Source organism: Ursus americanus, chromosome 27, assembly GCF_024610735.1.
Source record: "Ursus americanus isolate L20-20 chromosome 27, mUrsAme1.1.p, whole genome shotgun sequence".
NCBI classification, from domain to species: Eukaryota; Metazoa; Chordata; class Mammalia; order Carnivora; family Ursidae; genus Ursus; species Ursus americanus.
The window spans coordinates 4,313,976-4,329,378 of NC_142153.1; the positions used below are offsets into that span (position 1 = coordinate 4,313,976).

The 15,403-nt window shown below is 41.7% G+C and overlaps 1 protein-coding gene across 7 annotated transcripts in view; it reads left to right on the top strand.

Moving 5' to 3' along the window:
• Positions 1–15,403, top strand: part of SH2D4A (SH2 domain containing 4A) — a 59,738-nt gene that overhangs the window by 36,028 nt on the left and 8,307 nt on the right. For 6 of the 7 annotated variants that reach the window (XM_045779116.2, XM_087856339.1, XM_045779117.2 and 3 more), the window contains 3 exons: positions 1,769–1,880; positions 3,593–3,803; positions 6,353–6,483. In XM_045779116.2, the coding sequence (XP_045635072.1) occupies positions 1,769–1,880; positions 3,593–3,803; positions 6,353–6,483 (454 nt within the window). Of the gene's footprint in view, positions 1–1,768; positions 1,881–3,592; positions 3,804–6,352; positions 6,484–12,769; positions 14,814–15,403 lie in introns of those variants that run through there. The other variant, XM_087856340.1, reaches the window with a different exon arrangement.

Genomic DNA, 15,403 nt, shown 5'->3' on the forward strand with positions numbered 1-15,403 from the left:
AAGGTGATAGCAAATTTTAATAGTCATTTAAAACACCAAAAGCTGTTTTTTGGGTTTTATAATATTAGGAAACCAAGGGAGCTTAGCTCTAGGCAGGAAAAGAAAGTAAGGGGAAAAATGAAAATAATAAATACACAAAAGTTTATTTACATCTGAAATGAAAGACAATGTGTGAATGATCACCTCCTACATTAACTGTGACTTATGACTTCCCACGGTGATCAAAAACAAGTTTCACAACATCAAGGTTTATATTTTAGCTGGGGTGAAATAATTTAACAGATAGGATGTCTTTATCTTTCTATAGGAAAACTCAGAAGAAAAAAAAGACCTGTCAATTCTGAGATGCGAAGCAAAGCATGGTCAGTCTTTTCTGACCCTCTCAGCTTGCTTCATTATTTAGGTGACTAAAGCTTTTATTTAGTTCATCAAGTGCTAAATTCAGTTTTCTAATAAGCACTCAGAAGGCCATACCCAAATAAAGTATTTTTAGGTCTAAGTAATTTGGTGTGTTAGTTTTTCTTTAGTTAAAAACTAGTTCCCTTCAGTGTACATAATGCCACAGAGCTATTCACTGCAAAATGGCTAACACGGTTTTTATGTGTGTGTATTCTTCCACCATTTTAAAAAATGTTAAAATGGTAATTTTTATGTTATGTATATTTTACAATTTAAAAAAAAAGCAAATTCCCTTTTTAAGGAAGGCTTATGTTTTTTATTTTATATTTTCTCGAAGAGGATACTTTATAAAAATTTTTTTAAAAATTCCTTTTTGGGTTACCTAAAATCATGTGTAAGTACCACATTTTTAAGTAACTTTTTAAAGATTTTATTTATTAGAGAGAGAGAGCAGAAGCATGAGTGGGGAGAAGGGCAGAGGGAGACAGAGAAGCAGACTCCCTGCTGAGTGTGGAGCCCAATGTGGAGCTTGATCCCAGGACCCTGAGATCATGACCTGAGCTGAAGGAAGACCCTTAACCAACTGAGCCACCCAGGTAGTCCTAGTACCATTTTTAGACACACTGGTTTGAGGGCACATGGAGATACAGCTGAGATTGCTCTAGAAATGTAAGATACTGCCGTGTGTACGCTGGTGCCGTGAGGCGGTGTTTATACTCTACTCGAGGGAACTCAATTTAAAACAGATAAGTGCTATGTTTGAGGAAAGTGGATATTTATTGAGTCTTTTTTTTTTTAAAGATTTTATTTATTTATTTGACAGAGATAGAGACAGCCAGCGAGAGAGGGAACACAAGCAGGGGGAGTGGGAGAGGAAGAAGCAGGCTCATAGCGGAGGAGCCTGATGTGGGGCTCGATCCCAGAACGCCGGGATCACGCCCTGAGCCGAAGGCAGACGCTTAACGACTGCGCTACCCAGGCGCCCCTTTATTGAGTCTTACTATGTGTTACAGACTATGGGAGACACTTTAAATATTATTTAACCCTCACTATAACCCTATGAACTAGTTTCAGTTTTCTAATTCTACTTAGGCCATGTGGGTTGGGAACGGTTAAGAGAGGTTTGGTAACGGGCCATGTGGTTGCACAGCTGGGTCGTGTAGAGTCAGCTTCAGGCATCGCTGACTCCAAGTTTTTCCCAGAACAACAAATTGCCAGGGGGCCAGAGAGTGTTACATAGAAACTGGCCCCTCCATGCCCCGACTCCTCCCACCCCACCTCCTTCTGCACCCTCTTCTTCCTCTCAGAAGACTGCCAGAATTACTCACTAGTGTTTGTTTCTTTTTTTTTTTTTCCTTTTTTAAAACAGAAGAAAGAACCTGTAAAGAAAACACAAGATGAAGAACTAAAACAAATAGATGAGGAGAAAACCATGCAGATTTATAAAAGCTGGAAAGAAGATTCAGACTGGCAGGCGTCTCGTGAGTACCCAGAGACCTCCATAACACCTTAGACTCTCCAGGCCAATCCCTTCTCTTAACGAATGGTCAATCTAAGAAGCATTTAAAATGGCTGTTGAGAGAATTATTACTAAGTTGTTACACAAAGGTTTACGAGTTACTTCTGGAATAGTAGAAAGGTTCTCCATTCATCTTTGTACCATCACGGTTGTGATGCAGCTATTTGACGGAATGGTATATAGCTCTGAAAAAACATGTTGTGGAAGAGGGTTTAATGACCTTGGGATATGTTTATATCTTTTTTTCCACTTGAAGAAGAAAAAATATAAAATTGTATGAAAATATCCCTATTTAAAAATGCCTTAGTATATGAAGTAAAAGAACTGGAAGGTTATTAACATGTTAACATTAATTTTTTTTTTCAGACGGATAGGATTTGAGATTTATCTTGAATTCTTCTCGTTATTCTATACTTTTCTAAATTTTCAACAGTGAACTCACCTTAACTTTGTAATAGAAGAACCCAGGTGTAACCAATTGGTTATATCAGCATCCCTCCCATATCTATGACCTGACCCTGACTCCTTTTTGAGTTAGCACTGCCAGCGATAAACCCCCTCAGGAAGAGGTCAGCACAGGCTAGGGCAGAGCAGAGCGTGCTCAGGGACGCTAGGGGAAAATAGGGGAGAACGCTGGTTTGAGACATGATCAGAGTTTCCAGCTGACTCGAGGAGGTTTACCAGCCAGGTCATCGCTGGAGGCCACTTGAGGGAAAGAACAGGAGAACGGAAGTGACAATGTTTGCAGGATGTGGAGAGTCCGGTCTTCAGTTCCATGACAATGAACGCCATTAACATGACAGTTGGGCGAAATGAAAATATTTGCAAGGTCCAGTCACTTCCATGCAGTGAAATTCTAGTGTAATGGACCGTTTTTGGCATCTCTTTGAAGTCAAATATAACAGGGCTTTCCCAAGAACACCTGAAGTGCAAACACAGTCAATGAAAATTAGTTTTAGCATCCTGCCCTTTACTACTGTGTTGCTAAAACAAAAACAAAAACAAAACAAAACAATAAACCCTCTATTTTACAAAGCAACATTAAAAGGTGGCCTTGGGGTGCTTTTTATGTGTCCCAGCACATTCTCTGATTGTGGTGAGAATCATTGTATTTTTTTGGTCCGGCAGGCCGGTTCACATTTGGTTCAGCTCTCTGGGGGCTCTGAGTGTGACCTGTGGCGAGCCTCACTGATCTCACACCCTGTCCACAGCCACAAGCCGCCGTGCTGATGAGTTCCTGACAGCCTGAGTTTTGCTAGTGATGTCCTGAGCTGAGTGTGTGAGGGATGTGAGGGATGTGATGTCAGCTCTTCTTATTCAAAGGCTCCTGGCCAGTTGGAATTCGTGCTCAGGCTGTGACTCCTCACTTAGTCTTGCCAAATGCAGGAAATTCTCAAACATGTGGTTCTCCATTTCTGTCTCCTCCCATCCCCCTCCTCCTCCCTCTTAGGAAGTCCTAAACCCCCCTTAGAAAGACAGGAATTCTGCAGTGAATGCTGGGTCATTGTGAATGTGCAGGCCTGAACTATGTGCGTCCTGGGTGTTGATAGTGATTGTTCAGTATTATCAGCAGATGACAGCATCTCCTGAGAAACTGCTCTCTTCACCAGCTGATTTTTCTCACCATCTCTGTGGGCTGACCAAGGCCTTTCTCAAACCCCCTTGTTGTTCTAGTGCGAAAATCCAAAGCAGCGGATGAGAAGAGACGCTCTTTGGCGAAGCAAGCGCGGGAAGACTACAAGAGGTTATCCCTAGCAGCTGAAAAAGGAGGAAGCGATGAGGAACCGCGAAGTCCCCCAGGTGTTCCACAGAAACCAAAAAGACCCCCCCTTCCACCCAAGCCTCACTTCCTAAGCCCGGCGGGATACTCTTGGAATCCTCTTGGGTAAGAAGCCACACAGATGGTTGAAACTGGCTGATTAAAGACAAATTGCATGATGGGCCATGGGGAGTGGAGGACCAGCTGGCTGCCTGTGTAATGAAATTCAGCCTCACCTCTAAGCCTTTCTTCCCGAGATACCTGGTCTGGATTCATTCTCTTCTCATCTGTAAAATATCCACAGTTTCTTATAATTAAGATACCCAGTAACTTAGAGAGGATATGCATTGAGTTCAGTGCCATCCTGCACCACTAGCGCACCCCCACCCCACCTAGTGGCAGGAGGCCAGCCAGTGAGGGTAGAAGCAGAAACAATGGGGGTTTCATCAGTGCTCAGTATCGTTCTTAGTAGGAAACAATATCAAAGTAGGAACCTAAGGGCTTGCTGACTTTCATGGCATCATAAAGTTATGTTTTCATTGCTCAGGATTAAAGATTTGATGGTAATACTCATTCTGCGATACAGAGCCAAGTTCATAGGTTAAGAATTTGGAACTGTTCCTTTTTTGAATGAACACTTTTCTGGTCATGTTGGTGCCTTTGCCTCCTAGGCTACAGGAAATTAGGTAGAACAGTTTGTTTTGTAAAATCCCTGAAGAAAAACACAATGATATCATAGCAGAAACCCCCTTTCCCTTATGTTAGTTAACTGATTATAAAATTATTTTCTCCTGGATATTATATGATTTTTGCATATTCTAATATGTAGAAAGACATTATTTAAAACATACCAGAAGAATCAAATAATGATTGAACAAAACAGAGTTATCTAAAGCCTTGCCTTCTGAAATGAAAACCAAAAATACTTCTCTGATACAAGTATGGAGAAATAAAAAGCAAACAAATCTCTCTTTGCTTGGAGTCAGTAGTGATCTTCAAGGCTTTTCCTAATGGGGATTATGACCTCAGAGGAAACAGGAAGGTGGACCTTTTCCTTTACTATAATTATTTCTACTTACTCAACTGAAAGGTTCCGTTTTGGGATGTAGGGACCAGAACTAAAAGATCAAGTTCTACAAAGTGACAGTTTGGGGAATGATTTTTTTCTTATGAACAAAAACCTAAGAAGAGTAATGAGAAACAGGTATCCTCACAGTTTTGTGACCAGGTCACAAAGGTGTGCGCTCTTGCACGGGATCCTCTCCGGTGCCCGAGCTGGTCTGTGCATGGGCCCCAGATCCCCAGCAGGGCTGTTTTTGAACTGCCCCTGTTCTCCAGGCTCTTCCAAGGGTGTGGCTGTGACTTGTAATATGCCCGGCCCACAGTATTTTTAGTGCACAGTGTATATGATTGACAGCAGTGAAGGTGGCCTTTAATAAGGGCAATTCTTGTTTTGAGCTGTGCTCAGTGAGCTCAGTTTTTCCAACTTAATACACTTGCATGAAATGCTTCTTGTGAGGCGGCCAGGCTGGGTGGTTTTTGGGCTGGGACTACAGTGATGACCAAGGTCAGCTAGGAGCCAGCCCAAGAAAAGACAGAGATTGGCTGTCCTTAGAGTTTTTGCTTAACCTCCAAAGACTTCCCAAAGAAAAAGAACCTGATTTGACAGCTAGTAAGAGCACTTGTCATGTAATCTCATGTGTGTGCAGGATCTGTTTCCCCAAAAAGTCAAATATTGTAGGCTATCTTCTCGAAAATGCTCTGTATGTATGCATGTGAATATGTACATGCATATATGTACGTCTGACGTACATGTCACATGGAACTCGTGGGGACACGTGTTACCATAAAACGCAGAAAGAGCCATAAGTCAATTTACATGACAGGCATCCCAGCAGTTCATTCAAACCCATCATCGTTTTTACATTGAGTTTTGCTCAAAATTAGTGGGCTGTTGTGTGAGACTTAGAAATATGTTTATTACATTGCAGTGTTACTTTTTGTAATGGAAATTGACTTAACATTCCAGAACTTTAGTTCTGCGACTGAATATAGTTCAAAATGGTTCTGCCGCTTGTAGCTTTTTCTTACCAATCATCAAACACTCTTCTTTCTTTGACTTTATATTTCGGAGACTGTCTTTAGCAGAACCAAACCTCTTCAAAGTGCAGGAGAGAAGAAAGCAAGTCAGGGAGGTTGGAAACAGAAAGAAGAGAAAGTTTAATTCTGAAAATGTTAGGAAAGAAATTTATTTTATTGCATTTCTTTTGTTTGCAAGAACATGCTCCCAAGGAAAATAGTGTTGGGGGTATATTTCACTTTTTAATGCTTATTTTCTCAAATTTTAATTGGAAGCTAATGGAGCTTTTATTCATATTAAAAATGAACTAAAATCTGTGTATTAACACAGCAGTAGCTCCTACCCATGACTAGCCGTACAGGACTGGAAGGACAAGTGACAGATTTATGTTCCTTCCTATTTTTTTGACTAGCCCTTGAGGAGTTAGTTAGGTAGACCCTTCCCATTAGCTCAGCCCACGTATTTAGATCTTCAAATATATATTGTCCTGTCTCCCTTTATACATGACTTAGATATTCAGGGTATATCTGGTTTTTGAAGGCGTTGTTTTCAAGTTAGTTAAGTCTAACTTGAAAAACTGTTTTCTAAATCACAGAAAGCAGGGAGTGACGAGGACGGCATCCGGCTTTGCCCAGGAGGACATCATTCGGTGGTTTAAAGAGGAGCAGCTGCCACTGCGAGCAGGCTACCAGAGAACGTCAGACACCATAGCTCCCTGGTTCCACGGTGAGTGCACGGGTGCCCTTGGGGAACCGCATCTACGGCAGATGAAGCCGCGTTAATCTGTTGATCCACCAGGAGGGCAGAAAGAATGAAGGCTTCCTTTCATTTGTGCTGCCCAAGAAGAGCCTTTGAAATTATTTTCAGAAAGCAGTTTTCTCAAACGTTCCTCGGTGAGTTGCAAGCTCCTGATGGATTTTGGAAACAGTGAGCAGGTGTGGTCTCCGCACGGTTAATTTGTCACCACAGATAGAGCACCGCTGGGTGGGTGGAGGGAGCAGTGCCTCCTATTCACCTACACTAGGGCACCTGACGGTGATTGAGCCGGGAGAGGCGGATGTGCCCTTGGGCGTGGTGGGCAGGGCACTGGCTTCGCAGTCAAAAGGTCAGCTCTCCATTAACAGTTGAGTGACTGAGCGAATCATCTTTCTTGTTAACACGTCAAGTTAGCTGAGCCTCATTTTCCTCACCTATTAAATGAAGGAGTTGAACTTCATGATCTTTAACCTGAAAATTCTGTTACTTTGATCTGTGTTTGCATTAAGTAGTTGAGGCCGCCAGGTGGGTTTGTTAGAACCTGAGCAGATCTTACCTAATAAACCATTTCTTAATTTGACCCTAGAAACTTGATTAATTCAAGCCCCCTGTCTAGCCAGCACACAGTTTACTGTCCTCTCAGTTTCTTGGACTTCAGGAAAAGAAGTGGTTTCTTGCCTCAGTTGGCTTTTTTAGGGTCGGTGGTTGAATTGGATTAATTGGCTCTGTGTACAACAAAAGTGCTTTATTTTTTATTTTTTAATAATAATATTTTTTATTATATTATGTTAGTCACCATACAGTACATCCCTGGTTTCTGATGTAAAGTTCGATGATTCATTAGTTGCGTATAACACCCAGTGCACCATGCAATACGTGCCCTCCTCACTACCCATCACCAGCCTATCCCATTCCCCCACCCCTCTCCCCTCTGAGGCCCTCAGTTTGTTTCTCAGAGTCCATAGTCTCTCATGTTTCATTCCCCCTTCTTTTGCTTTAAAACAAAAATAAGGTTCTCTCACTGAGCACACTTGTCCTAAAGGGTATCTTGGTTTGAATCATGTTGAAGGCTTCTTTTAAAATTTTTTTTAAAGATTTTATTTATTAGAGAGAGGGTGTGAGAGAGTGAGAGAGAGCATGAGCAGGAGGGTAGGGGCAGAGGGAGAAGCAGACTCCCTGCTGAGCAGGGAGCCCAATTCGAGGCCCAGTGCAGGGCTTGATGTGGGGCTCGATCCCAGGACCCCGGGATCATGACCCGAGCTGAAGACAGATTCTTAACCTACTGAGCCACCCAGGCATCCCGAAACCTTCTCTCTTTTAATTAGTATCATGTAACACACAAATAACATGGCAAACTTCTAAAAAGAAAAAAATTATTTGTAGTAGGCCTTCTGTTAAAGGGTTGCTTTCACATCAAATAATTATGCAACTGTCTAGCTTCCCTTGAAAATACGGATTCTTTGGTGATTCAGGCTTTAGTAATTGTCCATTCCCTGAGGGGCTCCTTTCCCTCTTAGGACTGGGTCATAAGCCTCTTCCTTTCCATTTGGTTCAGAAGACATTGGAAGCAAGAGTGACGTCAGTGTCAAAAGATGAATGTTTCATGTTGCCTTTTTTTTTCCTTTTTAAAATAAGCACTGATGAAATCAGTACTTTATAGTTTATGTGTCATTGGGCAGAAGATGTTGTCATCCCTGATTACAAGGGTGGTAGTTCATTTTAATAACAGGAAATGAGAAATTGAAAATGTTGGTTGATGTTTAAAAATCCTGGTACTTTAACAGGCAATTCCATTTGAAACAGTTGCTAAAAGCTAGGAAGATAAAGTTAGACTAAAAATCCAGTTGGAGCTTTGGTTAAAAAAAACAAGTTCTTGAGTTTTACATATAATAACTTATTAGTTGCTATTGTCATTCATATATTTTCTTTCTTTTTTTTTTTTTTTAAAGATTTTGTTTATTTATTCGACAGAGATAGAGACAGCCAGCGAGAGAGGGAACACAAGCAGGGGAGTGGGAGAGGAAGAAGCAGGCTCATAGCGGAGGAGCCTGATGTGGGGCTCGATCCCAGAACGCCGGGATCACGCACTGAGCCGAAGGCAGACGCTTAACCGCTGTGCCACCCAGGCACCCCTATTTTTTCACTTATATAAACATTTATCATAGTCATAAACAAAATAACTAATATGATGCGATATAATGAAATAGTACACAGCCATGTACTCAGTGTAAGTCATTTTCTTCTGTTTTAAGAAGACAAAATTTCATGTGTTTCTATGATAAAGAGAGGATAGATCATATCTTATATTTTTGAAATATAATTATTGATCACAAGCCCTGTTTGAAATAATGGGCTGGTAGCGCTTCTGTATTGGTTTACCATCTTCCTTCTGTTATCACACACTCCATAAGCTGCCTTTCTTTTTTTTTTAATGTTTTTTTATTATGTTAGTCACCATACAGTACATCCCCGGTTTCCGATGTGAAGTTCGATGATTCATTAGTTGCGTATAACACCCAGTGCACCATGCAATACGTGCCCTCCTTACTACCCATCACCAGCCTATCACATTCCCCCACCCCCTGTCCCTCTGAAGCCCTCAGTTTGTTTCTCAGAGTCCATAGTCTCTCATGCTTCATTCCCCCTTCTGATTACCCCCCCTTTCTTTATCCCTTTCCTCCCCTACTGATCTTCCTAGTTCTTATGTTCCATAGATGAGAGAAATCATATGATAATTGTCTTTCTCTGCTTGACTTATTTCACTTAGCATTATCTCCTCCAGTCCCGTCCATGTTGCAGCAAATGTTGAGAACTCGTTCTTTCTGATAGCTGAGTATCATATTCCATTGTATATATGGACCACAACTTCTTAATCCAGTCATCTGTTGAAGGGCATCTCGGCTCCTTCTACGATTTAGCTATTGTGGACAATGCTGCTATGAACATTGGGGGCTGCCTTTATTATATTACTGTTTTGGTCAGCTAATTTTTCCCCACGGAAGTTTGTACTTTCACCCTTTTCTTTTCATTAGCTTTAGACAGAATGGAAGTGGGTAGGAGAGGACAAGGGAAATGAAGACCACTGGATCCTTCGTTTGTGGAGCCGGGTGGAAGGTGGGAGAAGGAACACGGGAGGATCAGGAGATTACCAGGATTAAAAAAGAGAGGAGATAATGAATTTATTTGGGATATGATGAGTTTGGAATGTCTTTGGGGCAGTCCTGTGAAAATACCCATTTGGTAATTGGATTAATGGATCAGTGCTAGAGATAATAGAGCGGAGTCATCAGCACACTATGAAAAGCATGGGAGGGGACGACATTCTCCAGGAGTGAGTTGAGAAGAATGATAAGAAGACCAAGGACAAGACCCCAGGAAGCACCAGCACAGAGACCCCACATCTTTGTCTCAGGTTTCCTTTGCCACCTGGGGTCATGATGAGGCAAACATCTAGCTGTGGGTGCCAGTTCAGTAGGCAGTCAAGTGGGTATTGCCTCTGATCTCCCACAGGTGAGAGCGAGGAAAATCCCAAGTGCAGGAGAGATCCGCAAATGCAGTACTGAAGTCCACTTTGTGAGCCTCTTCCGATGATCTCAAGCACATCTAGTTATGCAGTCTCCCCACTTCTGCTCCTCTCTCAGCAAGCTTTTCTCACAGAGGCTATGGGGGCGCAACTTTCGCTGGACTTTTTGGTCCAGCTCAATCGGATCGTTGCTCCAGTTCCATCTCAAACCCCGCTCCTCCCAGAACCCTGCCTTGATCTCTGCTTTCCACCACGCATTTCCCTCCTGTCCCCGACACACCACACTCGCCCCTTTCCTAGGGCGTCTGCAGTTGTTCTTCCTGAAGATCCTTCTCTGGCCAGCATCGTAGGGAGCTGGCTCACATGGCTGGTGGCTTGATGGGCCCCAAATCTGGGTAGGCTAGCAGGCTGGAGACTCAGGGAAGACTGGCAGCACGAGTCCAAAGGCTGAACACTGGCAGAATCCCTTCTTGCTCAGGGAAGGTCAGTTTTTGTTCTTTTAAGGCCTTCAACTACCCACATCATGCAGGGTGTTCTTCCCTTCCCTCGTTTAAAAAACAATTTTGTTTTGATTAGGAAATATTTTGAACAGAGTACAAAGGAAACTGTAAGTAACACTAATGATGTGACAAATGTTATCTCTACTTTCTAGGATACAGTGAATGTTAGAAGCCATATTTACCTCATATCTGTTTTTCTTACTAAGAACTAAAGCCTGACGGAATTAAGGCCTCTTTTCCTCCCTTACTGACTCTGTGTACTTCTTTCCCACGGGTGAACCACTCCTTTGAAGTTATCCTTTTCATCCATATTTCTATACTCATTATATATGTATATGTGCCTGCATGTTTATAAAATATATTAAAAATATGTAAGACAAATATATATGCTTCTATAAAACATGCAATATTGTGTTTAACATTTACATGGTATCCCGTTATAGGCATTTTTCTGCGACTTGAGTTTTTTCCCAACATTACATTATCTAGATTTTTCTTTGTTTATAAATGTAGACTGGCTCATTCGTTTTACCTGTTGTGCAGTATGTTACAATATACATATTATATTCTGCTGGAGCTGTAATTTTTTGAGGGTCTAATATGTGCCAGGTATTACATTGAGCACTTTAAGGGAAGTAACTTTTATTCCCACTTTATAGAGTAAGAACCTAGGAACTAAGATGTTAAGTTCTTTTCAGGCTTCTACCATTAGTGGCAATATTCAGAGCCAGATCTACTTAATTTCAAGTCACAGCATATCTGACCACTAATACAAGTGGGAACGCCCATGTCATTGCTTTTTTTATAAGTCGGACATTTAAATCAGTGAACAGTAATAACACAGAGATTTGTTTCTCCAATACATGAATGAGTTCACGAAATCTCACAGTCAGTGCTGAAGTAAAACTGTCAAGGAACCTTCATTCAGCATAAGTTTTGCCCCACCCCCACCTATGAGAATAAGGAAAAAGCACATTTTTGTCCAGACACTATTTTGCTCCCTCCCAGGTAGAATTTCAAGAAGCAGATATGTAGCACTCAAATCTTCAATACAATGCCCCAAGGCCACAAGGGAGTAATAGAAATGGAATCTATATATTTTGTGGTAGTGGTTACCTAACTTCATACATTTGTCAAAATCGATCATTTGCACTTAAAATTGGTGAATTTTATCGTATATAAATTATATCTCAAGCTGATTTTTAAAAAATGTAAAAGTCCAAGAGGCGCAGAGTTTTCTTAGCTCTTTGCATAGAAAGATAGTGCAGCTGACCCTTGAACAATGTGGGAGTTGGGGTGCCAACCCTTTGCACAGTTGAAAATCCACAAATAAATTTGGACTTCCCAGAAACTTAACTACAAACTGCCTACTGTTGACCACAAGATTTACTAATAACATAAACAGTTAATTAACACATATTTTGTATGTTATATGTATGATAATATTCTTATAATAAAGTAGAGAAAAGAAAACATTATTAAGAAAATCATAAGAAAGAGAAAATACATTTACAGTACTGTATCAAAAAAAAAAATCCACATACAAGTGCACCCATGCAGTTCAAACCTGTGTTGAGGGTTAACTATATAGTGTAAGCTTAGCGCAAGACTCCAAGACCAGAAAACCTAGGTTTGAGTTATGTCGTTCTCCTCTTTCAAGTGGGGTTAATAATATCTACACTGTCGTTGTTCTTTTTTTTAAGTGTATCATCTGATATATGTAACATACTTAGAACAGTGCCTGGCACATAGTGTTTCTGTTACTATGGCTCACCAGAACTGAAAGCTTAAAAGTAAATTCACCATTCCTGCTCTCTCTGCCTTTCTCTTCATTATAATCCTAATCCTGCCACAAAATATTGCCACAATAGCATCATATATGAGGAATACGCAGCACTTCAATAAAATAGATCTTAATTACTGCTAAAACTGTCCTATGCTATTTTGACAAGTATTTACTTAGGATCTGTCCTTAAAAATCCCAGAACCCGGGAGGTCACCCCAGAAGGCAACAGGAATTTGGAAGGACAAAAGGACAACTGCCCAGACAGGGAATAAAGTTGTTTAGAAAAGTTGAGCAGAACATTGCCAGTCGAGGTTGAGCACAGGGTCGGGAGGGAAGGCACAGCAAGATGGGAATGAGTCCTAGACATGCTAAAATAATATCTTCTATTTTCTAGATTTAAAATCTTCTGAATACTGTAATTAAGTCTGTTTGGTTTTGTTTCCTTAGGAAGGATTGTTTTCTTCTCTATCACCCTCCTCTCATCCTGTCGGACTACCATGACCCTGAAATACAGTCCTTGTGTTTACTCGTTTCCTTCTCGCATCTGGTCACCACATTAGAGCAGTCTGTAAGACACACGTTACGGTCTGGAATGTTTGTAAAGTTGGAGATTCGTGTTGGGAGCCCTCCTGGCTAAATTTAATGTCCTGCAAAGTCATTTTACTTTTTCTGATTCCTGGTTATGAGTATCCAAAGTGTGTAGATATCTAATTAACTATACTCACATGTTTTTTTATACTTCTTCAAGCAGAGGGCCAACAAATGAATAAAACTGAAGTTTGAAGTCTGTTCAGAAACCTACAGACTCATTTCTTCACTCTCTCCATTAGCATACCCTGTCTCCTGTTAATATGCGGCAGTGTTCAGGAGCTTAGAATTCAGCGGGGACTGGAAGTAGGAAGGGGAGGGGAAGCTAGCAATAAGCGTATAAACAAATTTCTGATTTAGGAATTTTCTAATTGCTTCTGTTGTTGGAGAATTCACATATTTGCGTTATGCACCAATAGCTGATCATTACGCCTCTGAAATGTAATGCATGCTTCCTTATTCAAATGTGGATATAATTAGCCTGCTGGGGAAATGTTTCCATCCTGATCTGTTGTGGATGTCTTTTGCTGTCATGGTTTATAATTGAACCTGCCTCTCAATGCTTTTAGTCCCAATATTTTATATTTTAAGCTACTTAAAAAGCAAATCCCTTTCACATCTGTGGGATTTCGGTACAGTTCACACTGCAGCTATTTTGATTGCTTCCATTGTTGACACATGCCTCCAAGAGCAAGTCCTATCCGGTTCTGTGGAGGCAGCTGCTCTCCGGGACTGTGGTTCTCTGGAGCCGAGCATCCGTATGGAGTCCTGCGTCCCACTCCCCGGGCACGTGCCAGCCCACACCCCCTGCCGCGCAGTCCCCGAGGCTGACTGCACACAATGGGAGGGATGGCACAGACAAAGCCTCCCGGAGCCTGCCCAAGGTTTCGGTCAGGCTAAAATCTTAATGAACCTGGGAACTGGCACTCATAAGTGATAATCTGTCCTTCAACTATTTTGCTGAGGAGTGGTGATTTCTTCATTGTGGGGCCATCAGATTTCTACCCCTGCCCCCCACAGAGAGACTTTCAAGCTTCTGTCTTTACTAAGCACATCCTGCCTTGCTCACATATATGATTCAAACACTTCGTGGAGTGGGCTAGGCTGCGGCCAGCAGCAAGAATATGTCATGTTTGTGTGTGGCAGGGAAGGACAATGGCAGGTGCCTACCCTGGCAGTCACTGTCCTACCCTGGAGAGGGACCGGCATAGCTTTCGCACGGAGCCCTGGGACTTCACCTGCATTTTAGCATGAAGGCTTCATCTACATTAAGCATCAGAGCACTTTGAATTATTCTCCATAGTTCTCCTATCTGACTGCCCAGTATTCATTCAGATTTCCAAAGTAACTGAAGAGGAAACATAAAGAAGGTAAAGCTATGTACATTTATTCAGTCTTGAAAAGAGCTAGCTTTTCTGCAGCACATACTATGCATTATTATGTGGTTTTTTGGAAGAACCTGACTTTTCTCATAAATTACCCAGTGCAGCAAACTAGCTGCAGAAATGTTAGTATGTATTTCCATTAATGTTGGGAATAGTCCATTAACCCCAAAGGCCTTGCTTACTTGAGTTTTTCAAATGATGCACTTGAGTCTTCCCCTAATGCTGCCAGTCACTGAGTGTCATGGCCTGCATGTGCCCTGGAGCCCCATGCTTGCCATTACCGATGCCCAGGGCTCCGGTCTTGTAGTTTACACTGTGTTCTTGGAGCGACCTAAAAGGACCTTGCAGGCAAGGAAAGGGGGGACTGGGTGGGTGAGGGGCAAAAGAGAGTGACTTGCTTTGGGGGTTCGACTTCAGATTTTTTATGGAAAGGAGGATTCCGGTATTTACAGAAGTACTTTTATTTATTTTTATTTTTTAAATATATTCCCAACTATGATTTTCTTTTTTTTTTTTTAGATTTTTTTTTTTAATTTATTTATTCGACAGAGAGAGAGACAGCCAGCGAGAGAGGGAACACAAGCAGGGGGAGTGGGAGAGGAAGAAGCAGGCTTCCCGTGGAGGAGCCTGACGCGGGGCTTGATCCCAGAACTCTGGGATCATGCCCTGAGCCAAAGGCAGATGTTTAACGACTGAGCCACCAGGCGCCACTACAGAAGTACTTTTAATCTGTGCTTTCGTTGCCAGAGTTTTCTTTGTCATCACATGGTCTGATTACAAAATTTGGACACTCTTTCTGTATGCTGGGAAAGAAGGCAGCAGAGTGTAGTGGTTAAGAGCACTTTTCTGGGGCCAAATCCCAGCCCCCACCAACCAGCTGTATGGCCTTAGGCAAGTCACATGACTTCTGAACGTCTGTCCCTCATCTGTATAATGCCGACAGTGATTTTACCTGCCTCACAGAATCACTCGAAAGATTCATGAGTTAATAATATGTGAGGTACTTAGAGCTGAATGTGACACACAGGAAGCCCTAATAAGCATTAGCCATTATGGCAATGAAGAAAGAACAAGTGATGTAATTTTAATTCTTGAATTATTAAGGAAA